The sequence below is a fragment of the Vitis riparia genome, chromosome 18 (genome assembly GCF_004353265.1).
Source record: "Vitis riparia cultivar Riparia Gloire de Montpellier isolate 1030 chromosome 18, EGFV_Vit.rip_1.0, whole genome shotgun sequence".
In the NCBI taxonomy this organism is placed as follows: domain Eukaryota; kingdom Viridiplantae; phylum Streptophyta; class Magnoliopsida; order Vitales; family Vitaceae; genus Vitis; species Vitis riparia.
Window position 1 is genome coordinate 2873503 of NC_048448.1, and position 24999 is coordinate 2898501.

The 24999-nt window shown below is 31.7% G+C and overlaps 4 protein-coding genes across 4 annotated transcripts; 2 read left to right on the forward strand and 2 right to left on the reverse strand.

Moving 5' to 3' along the window:
• Positions 1-3712: 3712 nt before the first annotated feature.
• LOC117905995 (caffeic acid 3-O-methyltransferase-like) lies at positions 3713-5441 on the forward strand. The gene is made up of 4 exons (XM_034818911.1): positions 3713-4221; positions 4431-4741; positions 4835-4899; positions 4991-5441. Exons 1-4 carry the CDS (start codon positions 3788-3790, stop codon positions 5297-5299), a joined length of 1119 nt encoding a protein of 372 aa, XP_034674802.1. The 5' UTR covers positions 3713-3787; the 3' UTR covers positions 5300-5441.
• Positions 5442-9524: 4083 nt separating this feature from the next.
• Positions 9525-14973, forward strand: LOC117907530 (F-box protein 7). The gene is made up of 11 exons (XM_034821094.1): positions 9525-9635; positions 10018-10104; positions 10284-10396; positions 10633-10749; positions 10837-10933; positions 12556-12629; positions 13052-13105; positions 13194-13295; positions 13461-13519; positions 14065-14275; positions 14610-14973. Exons 1-11 carry the CDS (start codon positions 9626-9628, stop codon positions 14667-14669), a joined length of 984 nt encoding a protein of 327 aa, XP_034676985.1. The 5' UTR covers positions 9525-9625; the 3' UTR covers positions 14670-14973.
• Positions 14974-15434: 461 nt separating this feature from the next.
• On the reverse strand, positions 15435-19031 carry LOC117906297 (acetyltransferase At1g77540). The gene is made up of 2 exons (XM_034819276.1): positions 18750-19031; positions 15435-15766 (listed from the first exon to the last, which is right to left on the reverse strand). The coding sequence occupies exons 1-2, from the start codon at positions 19011-19013 to the stop codon at positions 15695-15697; spliced, it is 336 nt and encodes a 111-aa protein (XP_034675167.1). The 5' UTR covers positions 19014-19031; the 3' UTR covers positions 15435-15694.
• A 1270-nt stretch (positions 19032-20301) lies between these two features.
• LOC117907181 (V-type proton ATPase subunit c1) lies at positions 20302-24756 on the reverse strand. The gene is made up of 3 exons (XM_034820623.1): positions 24590-24756; positions 23918-24203; positions 20302-20706 (listed from the first exon to the last, which is right to left on the reverse strand). The coding sequence occupies exons 1-3, from the start codon at positions 24663-24665 to the stop codon at positions 20574-20576; spliced, it is 495 nt and encodes a 164-aa protein (XP_034676514.1). The 5' UTR covers positions 24666-24756; the 3' UTR covers positions 20302-20573.
• Between the last annotated feature and the right edge of the window lie 243 nt (positions 24757-24999).

A 24999-nucleotide genomic window follows, 5' to 3' on the forward strand; every position in this document is an offset into this window, starting at 1 on the left:
GTCAGGCGTGTTTAAGTAATTTAATGGGCTTCGGCCTTAACCCATTAGTAAATGGGGCCTGGCTCTAAACTTAGCCCAGAATATTTTTTTAATTAGAGTTTGGGTTTGGAACAAACGGGGAACAGCCGACCCAATCGCAAGCCCATAGTCCACCCCGGAAGTAGGGGTAAGGCCCAATGGCGAGTACGTGGCTGGGCCGTCCACAGAACTCTGATGTCCAACTCAACTGGGGAGCTTTAATTAGTTTAACTAGGGCTACAAATTTGGGCGGGGTGGTCAGGACTCAGGTTTGATGGTTAACCTGAATTCAATCCAAATTAAGAGACAATTCAAGTTCAACACAATCAAATCTATGTACTCAACCCATGCTTAACTCAACCTTATTTTTTTAAACTCGGTTTGAATTCGGGTTAGTCAAGTTAAATTCGAGTTAGTCGAATTAGACTTTGGTTGATTGGATTGCATAATTCAAAATCCATCCATAATGGTTTTTTAAAAACTTTTTTTTTTGTATATTTGTATCAAAATATAAATAGTAAATAAAATAAAACTTCAAGATAATAATAAATAAAAAAACCTAAACTAATGTATCTTTCTAATAAAATAAAAAAGTATTTATTTTTATTTAAAAATAAAATTAATATTATTATAAAAATATTAAATTGGGTTTGAATTAGACTCAAATTGTCAAAATCTTGATCAAAGTCCAACCCAAATTGAATTCAAATTAAGAAATTTTAACCAAAGTTCAACCTAAGTATTGAAAATATTTGCCCAAATCCACTCAAACATCTAGTTGGGTTGGACCAACCCGTTCCAATTGCATCCCTAAGTTTAACATGTTTCCATAGCCTAAAATATCAAATATATATAAAAAAAAAAAGGAAAATTATAATGATTAATTATGTAATTAGTAAGAAAGTGGTAATTGATAACAATTAGGATTTCTAATTAAGATTTCTTGCTAAAAACATGTTAGAAATCCTTTGGATTTATAAATTTGTAATTGAAATATGTATTTCATTGGTGGGATTAATTAATTAGTTTTTGAATGTTTAATTTAGGAATGACTACGAAATCCTTTTTTTTTAAAAAAAAAATCACTAGAATGATTGATTTTGGTGGATATTTTGATAAATGTGAATTATATTTTGGAGCTCTAATTAAAAAAAAAAATCCATAGGAATCTGTTATTATTAGTTTATATTGGTTTTTCAATATGAGTTGAAATGAATTATACATATTCCATAAATCATAAATTCATTTATTTTCTTCTATTTTTTATTTTATCTTTTTATGTTACTCACTTTGCAAAAAAAAAATAATAATAAAAAACTAATAAAAAATAAAATCTTCAATTAAAAAAATGTAATATAATTTATCTATAGACTTTAAATATCTTAATTGTTAATGTTATGAATAAAAAAATAGATCATGGATACATCTTCAAATAATGTTAAATAGGATATAGATTTTATACTTTTTTAGTACAACAAAATTATGAAGTATCTATTCAAAAATAGCTTAATATAATGAAATATGTTTTTACTCAATTTTTATTTTTATTAAACCAGATTATATTATGGTGTTTTTTTTTAATAATTTTTTTTACTTAATTCTAAATATGACTTAATTTAAGTTAGGTCTAAATATAGCATAAAAGTATAAGTATTAAGTCGTTTGTTTTTTTAATTTAAGTTAGGTCTACGTGTTTATCTGATCTGAATGGAATATCACAAATACCCCTCCTCCCAACAAAGTTGTGTCTCAAGCATACCAACATCTTTTATGGGGTTTGTTGGGGATTGATTTTGATACAATTTGTAACAACTCTGTTATGGACTTGAAAATTTTAAAACACATCTGCATAGTTAAGAGGAACTCATACTTATATAATACTGAAAACTTTCTCTCTTATTTAAAACAAATACCTCTTACAAGGTTTATATGGAATCATACCATTGTAATGGTCCCTCTCAACCGTATAAATATTGTCTATTCTTATCCCTTATGCTTTTAAAATGTGTTAACGTGGTTAAGAGAAACTCATACTTATATAACATCATAAAATTTTTCTTATATCTAATGTAAAATATAAAAAAATAAAAATACAACAATATTTATAACATTTTTAAAATATAAAAAAAGTTACACTTTTAAATGTTGAAGATCATTTACATAAAATTTGAATCTGTCACATCGATTTTTTTTATTTATTTTTTATTATAACTATGTAATATTCTTAATGACTTTTTATATCCATCTACAACTCTCGATCCTTGTTTTTTTTCTCTTAAAACGTATCGGTTGTTGCATAATATAGTGTAAGTTTTGGTAAATGCAAAGGTCAATGAAGTGTTTAACCAAAGTGGGGTTACACAACAAGACGACAAAAACTAGACGTACAAACAGAAAAATAAAACCACTGTCCCGTCACTGCCTGTAAGACAAATGAGTCCAATTTTTAGCCCCACTACCATTTATTTTTGAGTACATCACAATTTATCACCGAATAAAGTCTAGCACAATTAAAAATACTCTCTCAGAGGGATTATTTTATAACACTACATATTAAATTATTTTTTAAATAAAATTTAAAATAAATATATATAATTTTGTTTTAAATATAATTTAAATTTTAAATTAATATCTAAAATTTAAAAATATTTGTTTTCTATCATAAAATTTTAATATTTTATTCATAATTTGAAAATCTACTTGCCCCGATGAATACGCATTCGTTGGGGTGAAGTGAGGTAAATTGTTTTTTGGGACATTTATCTTTTAGATCCAATTGGACTCAAAAATTAAGATTTAACCTATAAAAATTGTATAATTAATGGGAAGGATATAAAATATGAAGAGACCAATATACTATTCAAAACTATTTTACTTCAGAAACTTTTTTATCTTAATTTTTTTTAATAATTATTCTGAAAATTTATTATTTTTAGAAAACTATTTTTTTTTTAAAATATAGTATAAAAATAAATCATTTAAAAAAAATTGACATATTTTTAGTTATTTTTTATATACACAATTTTAAAAATACATATTTTACAAGATATTTGATTTTTAAATAATAATAATTTATTTTTATTTTTTTGGAAAAGGATGTATTGTTTTCCAAATCACTAAAAATTATATTAAATTTTATTGAGGTTTAAAATTAATAAAATTTAAATTAATATTTTACTACTTTTTTTTTTCATAGTCAATAAAGGTTATTTTTTAAAAAATAAAAAATTCATATCCTCTTTTCAATTTTCACATTTCTTCTAAGTGGTGTTTGTTTTTTTACTTAATTCTAAATAAAACTTTAATGCTTAATAGTGTTAAATATTAAGTTGTTTGTTTTTGTAGTATTTTATTTTTATTAAGTATTAAAAAATTAAAAAAAACCAATATGTTATTTTTCTATTTAGAAAAAGTTACATATTTTTATTTTTTCTATTTAGTAAAAAATTTATAATAAGTCATGAAAAAATATATAAAAAAAAAATTAAATTCTAAAACTAAATTACTTTGAGCAAAAAGCCAAAAAAACAAATACCACCTGAGTCTTTAACTTAAATAGGGAATTTATATGGACCGGCTTAATTTTGGGCAATGGATCAAAACACAATTCTCTCTTGTTTTTTCATTAATTCGCCAACTGTACGAGGACCTTATTGTAAATTCACATCAAGTTCTTTTCCATTATAATAGTCCACACGAATCTCAGTGAAGTCCAGAAGATCGATCTCAGCATTTTCAGGAACTCATTCACCATCATCAATCTCTCGAGATGAGTTCCAATCGATTGGACTCATACCCCATGTCCAAACTGCAATTTGAGGGAGAAGATGAAGAAGAACTGGGCAAGTTGGCCGTTCGCTTGGCCAACGGCATCATTCTTCCGATGGCTTTGAAATCGGCTCTGGAGCTTAACCTCATCGAAATTTTGGCTGGAGCCGGCGACGGCGCGTTCCTCTCTCCCTCCGAGATCGCGGCTCAACTTCCAGCCCGGAACCCCGATGCGCCGGTCCTGCTGGACCGGGTTCTGCGGCTTCTCGCCAGCTACTCTATTCTCAGGTGCTCTCTGCGGACCCTTGACAATGGTGAAGTGGAGAGATTGTACGGCGTTGGGCCCATTTGCAAGTTCCTCGCCCGGAATCCAGACGGTGGGTCGATTGGTCCTCTGTTTCTGTTGCACCACGACAAGGTCTTCATGGAGAGCTGGTACTATACCGTTAGGGCGTTTCCTTTCCATAGACAAATGGGGTTTTCTTTTCTTTTCTTTTTTGGGAATAGTAGTGGGATTTTTAAGGGGGAAATGGGGTTTTGATTATCTCGGGAAACAAACAAAAGGGGATCGAAAGATTCAGGGCTAAGACGATGAATTCACTGTATGGCTGTATTTATACATTGATCGATTGGGTTGTTCTCAGGTACCACTTGAATGATGCTATACTGGAAGGAGGAATTCCCTTCAATCGGGCGTACGGAATGACAGCGTTTGAATACTCAGGAACAGATCAAAGATTCAACAGGGTGTTCAATGAGGCAATGTCAAATCATACTACGTTGATAATGAAGAGGATTCTCCAGATTTACAAAGGGTTTGAAGGCCTCAAAGTGTTGGTTGATGTGGGAGGTGGTATTGGGGTCACTCTCAGAATCATCACTTCCGAGTATCCTCAGATTAAGGGCATCAATTATGATCTGCCTCATGTTTTAGCAGACGCCCCCTCTTATCCTGGTATTGAATGATTCTCTTCTTAACCATTTCTTATAAGCAAAGAAACTTAGAGAGATGAAATTATAATTCACTGGTATCTGAGTCGTGTTTTAGGTGTGGAGCATGTTGGGGGAGATATGTTTGAGAGTGTTCCCAAAGGAGACGCCATTTTTATGAAGGTAAGCCATCTGGACATAACTTAGAAGTCAAGATTTAAATAGTTTTTACTTTCTAGATTTGCCATTATTTATCCACGGGACATGCATGCAGTGGATTCTTCATGACTGGAGTGATGAGCACTGTCTGAAGCTTCTCACCAACTGCTTTGAAGCTCTCCCTGATAACGGGAAGGTGATCATCGTGGAATCCATTCTTCACGTGGCTCCAGAGAACACAGTCTCAGCCAACATTCCTTTCGAGCAAGATCTACTCATGCTGGCTCAAAACCCTGGAGGAAAAGAAAGGACCCAGAAGGAGTATGAGACCTTGGCCATAAAATCAGGATTTTCTTGCTGCAAGGTCATCTGCAGTGTTTACAACAGTTGGGTTATGGAGTTCCACAAGACAGCACATCCATAGCTTTTCATGGCCGTACGCTTGTTCTTTTGTTTGTTCGGTCTTTTTCTTCCCAGGGAGTGTGCTTGGTCAAACCTAATGTTTAACGTTTCATGCCTTAAAATAAAAAGTTTAAATTAATTCATGCAGTCATTTTTAATTTTAAGTTAAAGTTGCAATATTGAGTTGCTTTATCAAATAATTGAGAGAAGTGAATTCTACTACATTTTTTCTCACATGTGAGGTTATTTGGCATCACTTAATATATATATTTAGTGCTTAATGAATTAAAATAAGAAGTTAAATTATGCTTAATTATTAAGTCAAGTGAAATTATTATATAATAAGTCAAAAGTTGTTTTTAAATTTAAGTTCTAATATTAGGTTACTTTATCAAACAACTTGATATTTTTAAAACTTTTATATATATATATATATATGAACAAATAAAAAACTCTTATGGAGCTTAAAAAAATGTTAGATTCTTTTAAATTAATTCTAATAAGATCACATAATTATTTTAAGTAAATTATAAGTTAATAATTTGATTTATCAAATTAAAATAATAAGAGGAAAACATAAGAATGTTTGATAAAACTTGATGCTTATTATTTAATTTAATGATTTAAGTTGATTTTAAATAAAATTATACTTAAGTTGTTAATTTCAAACTTATTACTTAATTTTTATTTTAAGTATTAAAGTTGTCCGATAAAATTAATTTAAAAAATTTATTATAAATCATCAAATTGACATATTTATCCCCAATAAATTATAACTAACTTAAAAAATGTCAGAGTAATAATAGAAGTTGCAAAGTAACAAAATATATCATAGAAACAATTAGGACAAATGTGAGTAGGAAGATTAAATGAAAACATGAACTTAAAAAATGTCGAGTAACAATAAAGGTCGCATAGTAACAAAAGATATTATAGAAACAATTAGGCCAAATGAGAGTAAAAAGATAAAATGAAAATATGAACTTAAAAATAAGTTAATTATTTTTATTTATTACTTAAAATTATTTTTTTTATATTAAGTGATGTTATTAAGTTATTTTACATTTACAAGACATATTTCATTTATTTAATAACTTAAATCAAGTTTTTAAATCACTTTAAACTATTAAGTTGGTTTACCAAACAAACACATTTTTTTTGTCATTTTATATTTTTTAGGTGTCTTAAAACATTTATAGGGTCGTATGATTATTTTAGTTGACAATTTTAGAGAATATTCTACTTCATAGAGAATAAGTTGGTGTATAAAAAAAAATGTTAAGGAAAATGATTTTCTCATGTTTGGTTGTCTTATGAAAAATATCAAAGAAAATCAAATATAATTAAAACTAATTAAAAACTTATTTATTTTTAAATTATTTAATCTTTATATTAATGAGTTAAAATAAATAAAACGAGTTTGAAGTAACAAAAAAAAATAATTTATCAACTTTTAATTTATTTTTTTATTTTCCTTCATTTTTTCTTTCCTTCTACTTTTCCTTTGTATTTTATTTTCCTCGCATTTCCCTCAAATTTTTCGGGAACCATAGCCTAAAAGATTACACGGAATTGTAATAAAGATAAAAATAACCATTTTTGGTTATATTCCATGGAAAGTTTCTTACCTATAAATATATGTGTTAATAATGTTAAGGGTATATTTGAAAATTATTATTTAACGGTCTCAAATAATCTTTTTAGAATACTGTATAAAATAATTGAATAAATGGAAAATATTTGAAGATTTTAAGAAAATTATAAATTATTGATAATTTATATACTTATTTATAATTTTTATAAAATAAAACTTATTGCTTACGTGGTATTTTGATTTTATAAAATAAAAAATTTCTTATTGTTTATTAAATGGGTCATAAATATTTTGAAATTCAATTACTAAAACTATATGCCACGTAATAATGTGAGCGATAAATATGAGAAAAATGGAGGAAGAATTGCATTGGGCTTATGATAATCATGTGATCCTATGTGTCATATATCTAGCTGTTGCCATAATGATATCTGTCATGCTTTAAATGCCTGTCGCCCAGCCATGCTGCCCCTCTTTTATATCACATGTGGATGCTTGTTTTCCTTTCTTTTCTTTTAGGAGAATTATGTCAAAAAATAAATAAATAAATTTACTTTTACGGTTTTACCCTTTCATTGAATTGTGAAGTGGGGGAAAAAATTGCCTCATAAATGCACTCTAACGGTTTTAGATAGATACTTCCCAAAATACCCATAAAAGGCCAACTTGGTGTGCCCACATTAGCCACTACCATGTCAAAATGACAAGCAAGCGTATGACGTGGAACATGTTCCAGCTCAGCATCCAATGTATACATGCCAAACAAGAATTTATAAAAATCAAAGAGAAATAAACCTAGAATAGGAAAACCTATTTCATCCAAACACTCTTTTTTTTTTTCAAATAAATTTTTTCTTCTCAAACAAACACGGTCAAACCCATTTTCTTCTTCACACTAATTTTTTCTTACAAGTTCATTTTCTTTCCAAACAAACACCATCAAACCAATTTTTTTCTTCACTTCTCCACCACGGCAAGCTCCATTTTCCCCATTCCATCTAAGCAAAGAGACAAAAAAAAAACCATTTTCTTCTAACCACAAGTTTCTTCTGAACCATAAACACACCCAAATTATTATTCCATTACAACTAATAGAGAAAAGAAAAAAAATAATTAAAAAAACCTAATTTGATCATCTTTATTATATTTCATGTATAAAAAAAATCCAATAACAAACAAATTTTCCTAGTTTTTATCTTTTTAAAACACTTTTTTGGAGAAAATAAAATATAGAAAAAATTTTATTTTAAAAAATGAAAAAAAATTACTATAAAAGTTTTTTAAACCAAATGCAACTTAATTTGGTGTTTTCAAAAGTTTTTCAAGGTAAAAACAATTTTAAAAAATTGATAATAAAGAAGGAAATAAAATCACAAATGATCTTATAAAGCTTATTATATAAAAGGAATATAAATTTTATTAATATAAGAAATATTAAATATGAATATTTGAAATCAAAACAACGCACAAATATTTGTTTATTTAATAGACTATTATTATAAATAGATATATTTTTTATGTTATTAGGTATTTATTTTTTTTTACAAAATAGAAAAAAAAATAGTAATTTTTATATAAAATATAATGATGCTAGTGTTCTTTACCTTATATTTTTTAAAAATTTAAAATCTGAGGGCATAATTATTTTTTAAATATCTTATTCTTTTAAATGGATTTTTAAAAATTATTATATTTTTAAGGTAATTATCAATTTTATTTTTTAAAATAGAAACACAAGAATGTTGATTTGGATAAACTTTATATATATATTTTTTAACATAAGACAAAGTTTTTAAAAATAATTTCAAAAAATGGTTTTTAAAAATTCATAACGTTGTTTAGTTATTGTTTTATTTATAGTCTTTAAAAATAAAATAAAATGTAGAACAAATAAAATTTTTTTCATCAACTTTTAAAAATAATTTGAAAAAGTACAGGATACTCATAAATTTAGGATTTCCTTAATACTTTTTCTATTTTTTATACAAAATATAAAAACTATAATACAACATATAAGAAATGGAAATTTATATTATATTTTTAAAAATATTTTTCAAAACTTAAAGTTTGGAGAAGACGAAAATTTTAAGAAATGTCATCAAACAATGAAATAAATATATATTTTTTGAATTAAAAATTCCTATATTTTATATATTTTTAAATATATATATATATATATATCTACAATATATTTTTCAATAACAATAATTTATTAATTTTAAATTTATTTTTTATTTTATTTATTTTCTATTTTCTTTCAAACTTTTGAAGGCTAAACATAACTTATATGTTAAAATGCTCCTAAATAAAAATATTTAATTATTTTAAAATAAAATTTCAGTATTGAATTACTAAAAAAAAAAAAGTAATTCTAACCTTAGAAGAAAGATATTTGGGACAGGTCTTTTCTAATATTAAATAAACTTTCAGTGAAAATCTTTTTTTCTGTAATTATACATAAGTAATTTTTTTTTATTTGTTTGTTTATTTATGATTCAAAAAAGGATCACATGTAAATATGACATCCCAGCCGTCAGATCCAGTGACTGGTTTCAACAAGGGATCTGTAAGTGGGCCCATTCGTTGATTGGTCAGGATTTGTCTGAGGCGGTGTTTTGTAAAACACCATATCTTTGAGGCTTCGGTTTTTCCCTCTTTCTTTTTCTCTTCGTTTTCTCTCTCTCTCTCGATATTCCTAGAAAATTTCGAGGGGAGAGCTTCGATCATCCTCGAAGAGTAACCACCTCGGTCTTCATGGCTTCAGGTAAAACCCTAAACCTCACAGTCTAAATTCAATTATGTGAAAGGACCTTGTACGAATTTGGTGGTAATGCATAATTATTAGAATTTCGCAAAGAGATATGATAATTCGTTAAATTTGCAATAGACCTGTATGTTATTTTGGAAGATTCGTTTGATTCCTGTGATTTCACGATCTGGGTATCGATAAATTTTCGATTTCTGCGATAATTTTTTTCTGGGCTTCCGAAGCTTGATAAAATTTAGTATGAATATCTGCAGAATAAACTCAGATTGAATAAAAATTCCAACAACTCAGATTGAATTAAAATAAAGATTCCAACTATGGCATTATTTTCTTGTTAATTTTTATTAATTCTTGCTCAACCAATGACCCTCTCTTGCAGATTTTGCATTAAAAGTTCCACCAGAACTTGAGGCAGAATCACGGTTGAGGACTGTGCAGTACTTTGTAACCCATAGGCCTTGGCTTGGTAATGACCCGATACCATAGCACTTTTTATTTCCTTTTTTCCCTTTTTGTTACTCCATTTTTCATGTGTGCTTTGCCACGAACATGCCATATGGTGCTTGGTTTGATTGTGGAATTCAATTTGGTACTTCAAAAAACTGACTTTTCTGATTATTAATTTGCCTTTGACATCTGGTCTAGATCTTTATGGAGTTCATGTTAGACCGGTTGCCCCATTTGGGAGTGCAAGCAGTAAACCATTCGTTGACCCGGCACTAATCCACCGGTGCTTGCCCGATGAGCTACTCTCTGAGGTAATGCATTTTAAGGGATTCGAGCCATTGAAATCATAAGCTGCTTGAGAAAGAGATAACACCAGCCGTCAGCTATAGTAATTTTGATATACTTTGTTTCTGTTATCAATTAACATTTATGCATATTTTTATCAATATTTGAGTTCAATAACAAAAAAAGGATCTATCGCAACTATATTCATTAGGTTATTTAGCTTCTGAATAAGGAAGTTTGCCTTCAATCCATTAATATGCAGGTATTTGCACGAATGACTCCATATACCTTAGGGAGGGCAGCTTGTGTTTGTCGAAAATGGAGATATACCATTCGTAACCCTGTGTTCTGGCGCAGTGCATGTTTAAAAGCTTGGCAGGTAAATTCACTATTGCTTGTGGACCATTCCTCATCATATTCTCTTGTAAGTCATCAAAGCTTAAAATTGGGTCTTTTTTTTATGAAGCTCTCTGGAGTTGTGGAAAATTATAAGATTTTGCAGTCAAGATATGAGAGCTCATGGAGAAAAATGTGGCTCTTAAGACCAAGGGTCCGTACTGATGGTAAGATGTGAAAATTTTATTATTTCAACTGTTTAGCAATATATGCATGCATCTCACTCTGTTTTACCTATGATAAAATTAGGAAGATAGCTATTTTCTTGATGTTTAACGGCAGTTTGTTGGGTATTTCAATCTTTGTTCCTATTTACATCATTGTATTTTTTTCCACTTATACTCTTCCTAATCAATATGAAGTGCTTTACAATGTAAAATCTTTTATCAAACAAAAATTCTTTGTTGTAAACTATGGGCTTGGCAAATGAGTTTCATTTGTTTGGTAACTACCCCAAAATATGTGATATTTCATCCTTAATCATCAATCTCCCGGGAAAGATATCCGGTCTAAGACTTAGCAATATTCTATGGATATATACATGGAAATGCCCTGGAGAATGTACATTGTTTTGGGTTCTGTTGCACATTTTTCCCTACCTACCTGTCCTTACCTTTCTAGCTTTTGCCTACCGATAAACACGCTACATGAATCTTGTAAAGGGGGAAAAAGGAAAGAAAGTGAAAGGGAAGGAAATAACAAGGAAAACACTTCTCCCAAGTCTTTTTTTTTTTTTTTACCAGAATGTTGCAGCAGTGGAGGCAGCTAGCTTTCCTGCTTGTAGGATGAAAGTTACTCCATTTTTTTTTTCACAAAGATCATCATCAAACATGATTTGGTGGACTGAATCCCATACTTCATCTCTGTAACATCTGCTCCTGTCCATGATTAGGAACTCTTCAACATGTCAGCTCTAAACTTGATAAGTTTTCGATTATGTTTGAGTCCATGTTATTGCCAAGTGTTGTTTGTATTAGGCTCACTCAGGATGGCTTCTCATTTTAGCAGGTGGAGGATTTCTTCTAGGTGATGTGATGAACCATATATGTGCTTTTTGTTACCATATAGCTATACTTTACTAACTGGATGCCTTTGACAGTTCGATGCTTTGTGCTCTAACATTTGATTTTGTATCCTCATAAGCTCTATAGTTAAACTCCATTCTTGGCAACTAGCTTAGTTCATATTTAATTGTAGGTGATGGACCAATGGACTATGCACTGTTCTTTTTTAAATCTGCAACTCTTTTTAAGTTGATTAAAATGTTATCATAATGCCAATAGATGAACAAAATTGAGCCCATTTATTTACCTTTTGAGTTTCTGTTAAATTTTTTTATCATCTGCTATGCATGACAAGCATTTTTGTCTCTGATTAAAAAAAAGAAAAAAGAGGAAAGATTTGGGTGCTCTATGTATACTTTTGGGTACATGGGTTGCACCCCTTTTTTCTTGGCACTCTTTTAATCAATTTCTTTGCCTGCCTATCAAAAAAAAAGAGAGAGAGAGAGAAAAGAAAGAAAAAGCAAGAAAGAAAGAAAGAAAGACAGCTAAAGAGGAAAAATTGGCAAAATATTCACTTTTTGTCAGTTCCTGGAATGATGTACAGTGTGCATATTTATTGATAAGTCTGATATAGGAAAAATACCCTTCCCCTAGTTGTGTAGAATTTTTCCACTCCTACAACCTCTGTGTGAAACCTGGGTTCATATTTCAGATTATCATTGTTTTGTTTGTCTTCAATTCTGTGACCTTCTGTCCTGAAAGGAAATTTGTGTTTCACATATCAGGTCTTTATGTGAGTAGGAACACCTACATTCGTGCTGGAATTGCAGAGTGGAAAGTTACCAATCCAGTTCATGTGGTATATTCCTAATCTGTCCGTGACCAATGTGGTGCATAAAACTTATAGGAATCATGCTGTGTAAAACTCACAGGAAGTATAAATTTGATAACCGGGAACCTTGGATCTAGTCTCTAAATTTCTAAAGAGGATATCATTTTGCCAATGCATGCCAAGCTGCTTTCTTTTGGCAACAAATATCCAAGAAAATGTGGATATTTGTGTAGGTCAGAAATGAGACAAAAGGTCAGCTAAAAGTCCAAAAAAGTGGGGACATATCAACATCATCCTGGTACATGCAATTTTGTTGCAAGTATGATTGACTCTCGAGATTCAGTATTGGCTCTTGCCAAATAGGAGGGTAAAATGGAAAGACCTAAAAAACAAAAAGAACAGTGTGAACTAAACTTCTTATTATCTATTTGGTGTATTTTTTTTTTCAGGTCTGCTACTTTCGCTACATTAGGTTTTTTCCTTCTGGCAAGTTTCTTTATAAGGTTGTATATCTTAACTTGCTTAGTGCCTAAAACAAGAGAAGAAAGCATGTTGTTTGATATATAATTGTTGTTAATTTTCAATGATTAGAATTCCTCTCAAAAAGTCAAGGATGTGGTAAAATGCATGAACTCCCGAGCATCTAAAGCAGACTGTGTCTTCAGTGGCCACTATACTTTGTCAGATGACAAGGTAGAGTTTGTTTATCTGCAAGATATGGCTCTCTTTTATTCTATTCAAGTTTTATTAATTGCACACTTTTCTCTGATGATTTTTGCAATTAATACTTCTATCATATCTCTTCTTATTACTTTGTATGTATTTCATATTTATGGTTACCTACCTGTTCATTTGCAGATTGAAGCTGCTGTCTTGTACCCAGGCATGCGTCCTACTGTGTGGAGAATCCGCTTAAGGTATCATTTAGGCACTGGCATGAACATGCTGTCATTTAATAGTTTGTGCTGGCATTTAGGAGCACAAGACCAACATTGTTTCTTTTCATCAAATGGAGATGAGCATTCTTATTAGTGATTCCAAACAAAGACTAAGTGGTAGAATGACTTAAAAGTTTGTTGATATTGAAAGTCATCTTAACACAGGTATGGGGGCATTTTTTGAAGAAAGTACAGTTGGCTGTCCCCTTGTAAGGTGTCTTGATGGTTACATTCTGAGTTATTCTTATGCTATTTGGTATGAGCATCACGGGACTTTTAGGGTGATGATCATTTTTGTCATATTGAGAAGCCTTCATGGGAATTTTTTTGTCGGCCAAAAAGAAAAGGAGTTGAGAAAGAAATGCCACTTTGGGTGACTATTTTTATTGAATTATAGGTGTTTTTGGCAGCCATGCTTATCGAAAACTACTTCAAAATGGGACACTTGACTGCAAATTCATGTTTTGACAGTTTGCAATGTCTTTCATTTGTGAGTAACATGGCTGAGTTGCTTATTTTAATAGGTTGAGAGGAACAACAGCAGGGGCTAACAATCGGATGGATCTTCTGTCACTTGTTACAAGTGGTGTGAGTGATAATGAGGTTAACGGACCTGATGAGGACATCCTTGGGGTAGTTGAAGGGTGGGAGGAGGATGAAACACACAACCCAGATGTGCCTGCAGTCTCACACAAGAGGGGTCTGAAAGCTTTTGTCTTTGTTCCATTTGAAGAGGTACACATCCATTTCACTCTGGATATTGCCTCACTAATGATGATGATCATCTTCAAAAAAACTTCCTCAGGATTTTCAATTAAGTTTGGAATTTTTCTTTTCTTGTTCAGAATTAATTCAGAGATTTCATGTTTACAAACCTGACCCCTACCTCACCAAATTATTCTCTTGAAGTCTTTCCTTAGGTGATCGACTGTAGTCAAATGTTACTTGCTTCTAATCCCAACCTCACCACCAATGCAGAAGAAAATGAAATAAAATTGAACTTCACATCATATGTCGTGCTATCAACCATATATTGTAACAAATTGGCTTTGTATCTGTTTTGGTACAGGTGGAAACATCAGATCTGAATCTGCCTGTGGATAAGATGGATTACTATGTAGCTGGCTGATACCCAGAATGAGAAAGGATCATAAACCTGTAAAATACATTAGATCCCCAAGCATTTTGTGCTCTCTTCAACTTCGATCAGACTCCTATCTATATGCCTGTAAATATACAGTTTATCCTCAAGCCTTTTGTGCTTTCATCTGCTGGTGTGTAATTAGTGAGGAAGTTATTTAGCATTTTTAAGGAAATCATCCCATGAAACCCAATGCAGGTCTGTATCGTTTCATCTTGTTTCATAACTTGCTTTCACCTTTGTATGATGGGAACTTATGTTTATATGAACTGGATCAGAATATTTGTTCAGTGACTCGAGTTTTAACTGCTTTAATTAGTTACTTGTCATTATGTCATGGATTACGTAGGTTGGATGAAGAGGAAAACAGAAAAGTTGCAGGTGTGTCTGGCAAGAAGCTTAAGTCACTCGCATTTAAAAAAAAAATTAAAAGCTCGTTCCTTTGGGCTTTCATTCTTTTTTTCCACATAATTTTTATTAAAAGACTTTTAATTTTAAAAACAATTTAAAATAAAATCCAAAAAAAAAGTTGTAATGTAAGTTTTTAATTTATATAAGTATTTTATATTTAATAAAATTTTGATAATACTAATAAAGATAGCTGAAGGCAAAAACAAGATGATATCCAAATGGGCGACAGTGGAAAACTTCTAGGCTATGTATTTCTCGTCTAGAACATGGCTGGAAAGCAACAAATTGCACTTCATCAGTAAGCTGTTGTGTGAGACACTTACCAAGATAAAAACAAACAAACAAACAAGGCGTTAAGTGAAGCCCATACCATTATACCATTATTATCACAAGTGGAGGAGAGTGAAACTCCAATAGTCTCAAAGAAAAGACTTATGACTTGATATATTATTTGCTGGATGATTGAGGCAGAAAATATATCTCCCTCGGAAGAGGAGTATTTGCAAATGAGAGAAACTAATTTATGTTGACAACAGATAATGCTTCACAACCTCCACTTGAGTTTACAAACATCTTCAATAGCATGTCAAAGGCTGAAATTTTTACATACTAGATTTGGGCTCTTCTGAGTAAACAAGAGAGTTCCAAGATGGGTTCCGCGGAAGAAAAGTGTCCTGCCAAGCCAAAAACCTCATCATTACAAAGGAAGTTATAAATGACTTGTAAATTGTAGTAGAGCTGGCATTTCAAAAGCTTGGGTATGCACAAGAGTTTCAAGCATGTTGCACTGCATGCAGGAGTGAAGTAACAAACACAAATTCCAAGTGATAAATGATAGCAAAGTCGGTGGTTTTAACAGTCAGGGTACAGTTCTCACTATAAAGAAAGAAATACCGATTAGTTATCCTAAATTATGTGAATTACATTACTTGCTGGGAGGCTGGGGGAAAGACCTATGTGAGGGCATCTTCAACATAGTTCAGTGCAGGCTAGCATACAAAAGCATCAAAGAACATACAATGAATTACCTGGTTTTGCTTCTTTTGCCAACATCCATGGATGAGAAATGCATGTTTAACCAATGTCTAAAACTTGTACATTACGAGGTTGAAGCATCCATAACAAAATAATTTTCTAAAGAATGAGGAATTTCCCATGAACAACAAGCCAGATATATCTGTCCTGAACAAATACACGATAGCATTCCAATTCCAAATAAACCAAACAATTTGTCAAAACTGACACAAACCATGGGGCTCAAAATTTCCACTCAAAAATTGCACTACTACACATGGATATGCTTGCATCCATGTCCAAATAAGTACTAATTCAACTGACAAAAACTGATAAAAAAAATATGACTCAGAAAAGGAGAAAAAAAGAGAGATGGATATCTAATAACAATTTCTATTGTATAAGACAATGAAAGTGGTTAAAAACTTTTTAAACCTACATAACCTTCCATGAATGATTTGACTAACAAAAGTAATCCAAGGTTACTGCATAATTAAATTATTTACCTATGATGAGAGTTCATACATCATGTGATGAGGTATAAGCATTTTTTTGTAAGAACTACAACATAATACTTCTGTTGCAATCATATCTCCTCTACAGTATATAAAAGCAGTAAAACACAGAGTATTAGGTTAGGTTATCATAACATGATTAGATCAAGACAACATCATCACACATGACCAGATAGCATACAATTTTCCTGTATCTTTTTGCCATGGATAGCATCTCACAGCTACCATGTTTTACTGCATGGGATCAGGACAGTATCGTATCCCTTGGAAGGGAACCACATTACCATCTGGTTTTGCAGGTCTCAGTAATCATCTTATACTTGTCAGTACATAACCTCAGAGCTGTTATAGTAATCTTCCGAGTCAGAAGATTTTTAGGCTTCCGTTTGCAAACCGAATGTTACAAATCGTTGATTTTCATCTCCCCCTTGATGGAGGAGGTGGGTACACAGATCTTGCTATGCATTTTGTGCTTCACTGATTTCCCATCTTTAACATAACAGCAATCTTTGACCACATCGAAAAAAAAAAAAAAAAACATAACAATTTTTGTTCTGATAAGTTTCTTTTGATGCTAAAGAAAAACTGTTTGCACATTCATCACCTAACACCATTTATTAATCCACTGTAGCATCAATATTTAGCATAAGATGTCACTTCACTAGAATCATTTTTTTCCCTTTGGGGTAGGCATACCTTTCATAGAATCTTATTTTATTTTACATGAAAATGTATAATATTTAAAGGTAGTGAGAATGTAGTTCAAAACTTAAAAGTAGAGTTTACAATCTCACTTGAAATACCAATACTTTTTAAATTCAAATTAGAAACTGGCCCAAGAAAATCATTACCTTCCCTTGTTTGGTTGAAAAGAATCTGGAACTATATGCTCCACTAATAAAATAGATCCATTTCATGATAATACACCTAGAACTGTCTAGCCAGAACTTAAAAGTGTGAAATGATTCAACTGGGCCAACAGAGGCACTCAATGAGGTGCTCATAATATCAGTTGCTGTCACTAAGGCTTATACATGTTAAACTCCATAGAAAAAAATCAATAGTATAGAAAATGATTTTATGAGCCATTCTTATCAACAAGTAAAACATCGATTCTCAATCTTTTATATCATGTTGATCATTTTTGCAAATAGTAGTGAGTAAAGATCAAACACAAATACCAACTCATCAAAATGGTTGCCTCCAACTGTGCTAAAATGGAAGTGCCGATAACAAAAATTGGATTGCAAAAATAGAGATAGACCTCCAAAATGAAATGCAAAGGCACAAAAGAACTCTATTAGAGATTCTTTATTAAACAGCATGTGAAATATATTCCTAATAGAGGGAGGGAAGCCAACATCTTGGAACCCCGCAATGGCTAATATAATATCAATTTCAAGTATTCCAACAGGATGACAATTATTAACTGATAACCTATCACTAAAGGAGCTCATTGTCTCCTAAGTACTAGCAGAAATTCGGTACACATGCATGTGTTTAATCTATGCATAGAGAGCGATTGCATTCGACCATATTATTTATAATTTTATAATGAGTAAATCAGCAGGTTATATCATCTACAATTGCCTGAATCTCGAGACATTCTTCAAACCAATAATATATTTATTTTTTGTCTGACATGGGAGTTCTATGCCTATCAAAGCCCCTTCATAATTCATCCAAGTTCAAAGCCCAGTGTCACTGTAAAGATGAACAGGGCTTTGGAATATCAAGGCATAGCCCCATATAAGCATAACAGTCACAAAGAAATAGGCAATTCTAGCAATTTAAATCTACCAAAATATAGATAATAGAGACCCACTGATCAGAGTTTGTAGATAAAAACGTGATCGATACAATTGCATCACGAAGTTTTCATATTAAGGGGGGGCGGGGAACTAGTAGTCAATGTAGCCCCAGAAGTAAAACATGATCACGCACAAATCAATTTGGAAGAGACTCACATAAAAACAAATGAATGAAAAGATAATAGACCCATTATTATCACCCAAAATTGAACAAACTCATTGCACACAAGAGGGCGGAAATAATCAAGAAATAAAGTCAAAGGAAACCCAGAACTAAAGAGTTCATAAACTAAAGGAATTGGATAAGAAAAACATACAGACACGTAGGAACAGGAGGGAATGACAGACAAGGAATGGGATTTGGCGTGATTGAAGGCAGCAACGCAGAGGTGAGAAGCCAAGCCCAAGCCTCTCTTGGAAGATGGAACGAAGGTGTGTAGTATGTCCATGACTTTGCCCCCATCCCTCAACACGTACTCTAGGTATGCTTTCTTGTCTTCTGTTTCAAACCTATGTTGGGTCTCGTTCCATAACACCTTTGGCTCCTCTGACCCTTCCCCGCGTGTTCTGCTTGTTGCCATGTCTCTCTCCCTCTGTCTCTCGTCATCCCCTTCTATATAAAGGCTTAGACGGGTTAAAATCTAGAGGATCTGTTTGGCCGCCTGGAAATGCATTATGATTAAAAATTCCCCCTATAAAATATATTTTCTTTAAACATGGTAAATGAGATAAAAGAGTTTTGACATAAAAAATTCAAAATAAATTAATTATTTTATTTTAATACTTAAATTTATTTTTTACTTTGTGATATTCATCTATTTTATCAAATATACTTCATCAATTTAATAACTTAAGTTAAATAATTAATAATATTAAGTCAATAAATTGATTTATCAAATACTCGTTAAGTTATTATTTAAAAAAAATCTAATTTTTGTAACCTATTATTGCATCATTTAAAATAAAATGTTAAATTAAAACAAAAATTAGACTCACAAAAAGGTTTGATAATTTTTGTGTAGAAAATAGTTTTTTAGAAATTTGTTTCCAAAAAAAAAAGATGTTTTCTAAAAATCTATTTTTATTATTTTCACTTATTTTTTGAAATTATTTAAATAATAATAATTATATAAAGATCAACAATGATTGAAAATAGAATAAAATATTACAATTAAAAATCAATTTAAGAACATATTTGAAAATACATTGATAACAATTCAAATTTTCGAAGTTCTTAGAAAATCAAAGAAAATTGTTTCAAAAAATATTTTTTCAAAACTTTCCTAATTCATGTTAGGAGGCTATATGCTAGTTGTCTGGGCATGACATGAAATAGGATATGAGTAATGAATAAGATAAGTTATCCTATTATTTAATATAAAATAATTTATCCTATTTTAATTTCAATGATCGGATAATTACCCTTTATTATATATCTTTTCTATATATAAAATGATAAATAATGAGATATATTATTTAACATATTTTTTATATGAAATGTGTTAATCCTAAACTAAGATGTAAGATATAAATATCTTATTTATTATATATTTATTTATTTTTATCAAATTTTATTTTTTTAAATTTACTTATTTGATAAAATAATTTTTTTTCATTATAAAAATAAATTTGTGATTAAAAAAGAAACTAAAAAAATATTTATTAAATATACTTTAAAATAACATTAATATATCTATCTATATATATATATATATATCAATTAAGGCAACAACATGCAGTCCCAGAGAAACGATCATCCTGATCCACCCTTAAAAAGAACTATAACAAATTATCATAATGCCTTAATAAACATGCATGTTCTATAGTATCATATGCCACATGTTGTCAAATGCATATGACAAGGCTAGCTGCTAAAACAAGAAATCTCTGTGAAATCATCCATAACGAGAATCATCACAATCATCAGTCAGGTTTTCTTTAATGCTCCATAAAGGGCAATGTAATTTATCAGCATAGAGTGCAATTCTGGGGAATTTTGAATAAAACTCAATATACAAAAGGTCCAACAGTGACATCAGGTGGACCTCTGAAGTCTTCATATAACCATCCAGTAGGAGTATGTGATCCACGTTTTAAAAATAATTTAAGTACTCCAAGAAAAATGCCAGTCTTCAACTCCTTTACTCTGCCCGAGATTGGCCTGCTCGGGATGAAAGAATGATGCCGACAATCAGGCCATAAAGAGCAAGCGCTTCAGCAAAGATGAGGATGAGAATCATACCCACAAACAGCTTTGGCTGCTGTGCATTAGCCCTGAAAATAATCCCAACACAGGGAAAAAAAGGTAAACATATACAACACCATCAATGGAGGATTTGATGTTTCATTTCAAATGAGGGGGGAGGGGGGGAGAAGTCACAGAAAAGAAAAAGAACAAAAAAAATAAAAATGATTTTATCCTGAGTACATCATCAAGCAGGTTCACATTATACAATTTTAACAGGTCCCAGTGCACTTCCCGGAGTAAAGCTAAATTATAGGCATTGAAATGCTAGACTTATGCAGGAGTAAGGCAACAGATTTAAACAAGGCATAGAAGTTTGCATGGGTTGAAGAGCTAAGAACAGAATTAAGTCCACATTGAGCTTACAGAGCCTCTAAACATCTTCAGTACTCCCTCTTTCAATACAGTTGGAAGAAACACCCAATATATGGAGATGCAAACTTCGCAAATCATGATTCTAAGCCTAATGTCATAAATGGAAACTACCCAACCACTTCTTAGCTATTTAAATATCTTAATATAGTGGTTAAGCTCTAGTGAGAGTAGCAGATTCCTATTTGCTAAGGAAAATCTCTCAAAATTCTATTAAATTCAATCCAATACAATTCAATTTTTTTTAAGTTTTCCCTAACAAGATATAAGGATCTTGTTTGGTAAGGGCACAGGAGAACAAATGGATTGCAGTTGTGGTGGGGGCTGTTGAGTGAAATGGAAAGTCCATATGAGGGAAGCAGTCACACAATCCAGGTCACAGATCACAAAAGTAGTTGCCTACTTGGTAACCGTAGCTTGACTCAAAGTCTCAGGAAGTTGAATAGCTTGTCTACCCATACCCTTTTATTCCAAAATTTAATAATTACTTTTATTTTTTCTAAATTTAAGAATTAATTTTCACATATAAATTTCACTGCTACAGAAACTGAAGTTAAGATTATGTCCATTTTTTGAGCTCCCATTCCTAACTGGACAATGATCTGTGAATAGAACACATGAAAACTTTTATGACCATCAGATCAATTTCATTTCAACACTATGAAATGATTTGATCATCCAGTTATTTTAGCTATTGGAATCAAAAGAGTATAGAACCATAAAACCAGCAAATCACCTTCTATGGTACTGGGATCCTTCAATTTCACACATCATACTTTGACACGGCATGACAGGGTGTGTATACAGGATCTTTGTTGAACACTTCTATTTTACTTTGGGTGTGATTGATTTTTTTTCATTGATATTCTTTTATTCTTTCAACTTTCTTAGAAATAATTACACAAGTAAAAAAGGAGAATTTGCTGAAAAGAGAATTTTTGTAAAAATATTTAGGGATAAGAGAAAAAAGAAAAAGAAAAAGATTAGAGAGAAAGATGAGAGCTTTTAAAAAGAATATCTTCACTTCCAATTTATTTCTAATCGAATTTTTTTTTTATTAGTTGTATCCCAGCACCCGTACGCTTTTTTTGGGTCCTTTTTAGCTGAATTCCTATATCCTAAAATTCGAGTTGTGAAGGATCAAACACACATACCCATGTTTGACACTCATACACATACCTATGCTATATAGATCATCCAATCCTCTAAACCCATTTTCTATGCAGGGACCGATTTTCTTGCATGTTTGGACTGTAAACAAAACATCAGGACTAAGATTTGGAATGTTCTGCCCAACATGGGAAATGGGCTAGGGTTATGAACTTATAATCTATAATTTGATTATTGAGTCAACTTTTTAAAACCTAGGTACTTCTAAGCTCTTTTCTAACCCCATCTCAAATTTTTTTTGTCCGTCAAAATAATGAGTCAGTAAATGAAGTCTAGAATCTTTTGATCATTCTAACATCTTGTCCCATGACTCATCCCAGTGTGAACCATTAGTTATTATCTCCCATCCTTAACCTGCAAAGCAAAACATCACACCCATGCGAACTACGTTTCTCAAATTAGTTTGTATAGTTAGACTGCAGATTTCTTAAATGTTACTCGTCTCAAGTTAAATTGACTTGTGAGAATCAAGTAAAAAACCAATCCATCACCTTGTAGCATTTTTATTTTTTTTAATGCATTTGGTTTTATTTATCCCAAAAAAAAACAATCCATCAAACTCAAGGTCAGGCAACTAGCTTATTGATAAGCTTGCCTGAAAAGCACACCAGGTGCCTAGTTGACTTGACTGAGTGCCCTCTTGCTAAAGGTTCCAAGTGAATCTTGCATTTAAAAACGACAATTACTTGCCTCGATTATGACTCCTTACTCTTTAAAACCAAACTCATAAAGCATTCTAGTGAGAGACAAACATAGAAAGAACAAAAAAACCAAACTCATATGATTTACTTCATTGCATTGATGTGGATGGAAGTTTTGAAGTATTCCAACATGGTAGTTGTGGGTGAGGAACTTTATTTGGTTTTAATGTTTTGGTTGGGAGAATTTTTTTTGTGATAGGTGTAGATAAAGAGAGCATTATGTAAAAAGAGCTCCAACATGAGTGCACCAAAATACACAAAACATATACCCGCCAAAAGGCACAAGCAAAAAAGAAAAAGGAAACAAAAAACACTAGTCCTTACCTCAACAAGAATCCAACAATCAATGAAGTCAATTAAGTACATTGACTTCATTGGAAGAGTATTGATATCGTTTGCTAGTCACTGGCACATTTTGATATGTTTGAGAAAGTGGTGTTGTATCATTCTTGCATATGTTTTGAACCCCACAAAACCCAACCAAACACCCCCCCAACCCCCCAAAAAAGTAACAAAAAAAAAAACATTCAGATATTTACAAAATGAATCTACTTCAAGTTGGTCAAGTGACAGTAACATGATGGAAATCAAATATTCAAAAGCATTCTCAGTTGTTGGTTGCCACAATTAAAAGAAAACAAATTAAAACCTAAACATCATGTTTTAGATTGATTTTGTTTGAGAAAATGAAAACACTCAACTGGACCAAGCTAAATAATTGCAATAGGCTTAGTGAAGAGGGGTGTTCTGTTTCGAGTAAAAAATAATGAAAAGCTACCATCCAAAATTATAATTCCTTCGAACCAATAAAACTAGCACAAACAGTTATCCGAACCAATAAAACTAATAAAAACAGTTTTCCTACTCTTTGTCTATTTTTTCTCGGCAACCAAACAAAGCATAACCAAAGTTAAATGGAAAATAGTAGCATCATATGGTAAATCAAATACCCATAAAAAATCACAAAAACAAAAAAATGCTATAGTAAAGAGTTTACCGAACTCCAGCATCTCCCACAATCCCAATTGCCATACCGGCAGAGAGGCCAGCAAGGCCACAAGCAAGACCAGATGATAAGTGGGCATAACCATCGAAAAGATAGTAAGATTTGGCCTTAGGGTTTATGCCGGTACTAATAATAACGGCTATAATCAACCCATAGATGCCCAAAACTCCAGCCATAACAACTGGGACAATCGATTTCATGACGAGCTCCGGTCGCATCACTCCCATGGAGGCCACACCCACCCCGCTCTTTGCAGTCCCATAGGCCGCGCCCATGCCTGAGTAAAGAAGCCATTAGAAACATTCCAAGAAAAAAGCCCCATTTGTTTCCACAGGAAACAGTTCCGATGTGGGAAAATACAACACTTTGTTTCATCGGAATTTTTCTCGACGATTGCTTTCATTTCGACCGAACATAATTCCCGGAAACTTTTTCAGTTAAACAATTGACTCCGTTTATTTCCACTCCTACCCTAGAAATGTAACGGAGAGTATAAATCCTCCCAGTGCTACAAGATGATATATTAACCATTATCCGTCGGAACAAACAGGGCCATGCAGCTATAACTCGGGACAACATTTTCCAGTGAACCAAACAGGGTAAAAAGGAAATAAAGCATGAAGACCAAAATAAAAAGAAGCAGAGAGAAAAAAAGGTATTTACATGAGAAAACAAGGGCGGCGGCGGCGCCAAGGAAGCCGAAGAAGGGAGCAGTTTCGTCGCCGCTGAAGGTAGACATGTTTGATTACAGGGATATCGGAAGCCCTCTCTTCTGAGATAAAACGCGGATTAGCAGATCGGATCGGAGATGATGATGATGATTGAGGAGAGTGAATAATGACCATGGACGACTATGATTATTCAACGTGAAATTCCAATAATGCCCTCCATTGCTACTCAGAATTACTAAAGCATCAGAATAACTGACATAATGATGTGGTTACTGCCTACTGGTTTCTCCTTCTGTGGGCCTGGAGGTTGGGCCGCGTTAGTGGATTCCTTCATTTTAAAGGTTCCTGCTTGTCCACAAGATTTTTAGCTGATTTATTTAATTCATCATTTCAAGGTAAGAA

Bases quoted from the DNA above. Each gene is read 5' to 3' on its own strand.
- LOC117906297 (XM_034819276.1), bottom strand. From the start codon at position 19,013: ATGGCAACAAGCAGAACACGCGGGGAAGGGTCAGAGGAGCCAAAGGTG. The intron at 15,767-18,749 runs GTATGTTTTTCT...TTGGCTTGGCAG, and splicing joins CCTCCTGTTCCTACGTGTCT to GACACTTTTCTTCCGCGGAA.
- LOC117907181 (XM_034820623.1), bottom strand. From the start codon at position 24,665: ATGTCTACCTTCAGCGGCGACGAAACTGCTCCCTTCTTCGGCTTCCTT. The intron at 24,204-24,589 runs GTAAATACCTTT...TTCTTTACTCAG, and splicing joins CGCCGCCCTTGTTTTCTCAT to GCATGGGCGCGGCCTATGGG. The intron at 20,707-23,917 runs GTAAACTCTTTA...GATTATTTTCAG, and splicing joins GTGGGAGATGCTGGAGTTCG to GGCTAATGCACAGCAGCCAA.
- LOC117907530 (XM_034821094.1), top strand. The intron at 10,750-10,836 runs GTAAATTCACTA...TTTTTTATGAAG, and splicing joins CATGTTTAAAAGCTTGGCAG to CTCTCTGGAGTTGTGGAAAA. The intron at 10,934-12,555 runs GTAAGATGTGAA...TTCACATATCAG, and splicing joins ACCAAGGGTCCGTACTGATG to GTCTTTATGTGAGTAGGAAC.
- LOC117905995 (XM_034818911.1), top strand. From the start codon at position 3,788: ATGAGTTCCAATCGATTGGACTCATACCCCATGTCCAAACTGCAATTT. The intron at 4,742-4,834 runs GTATTGAATGAT...GTCGTGTTTTAG, and splicing joins AGACGCCCCCTCTTATCCTG to GTGTGGAGCATGTTGGGGGA. The intron at 4,900-4,990 runs GTAAGCCATCTG...ACATGCATGCAG, and splicing joins GAGACGCCATTTTTATGAAG to TGGATTCTTCATGACTGGAG.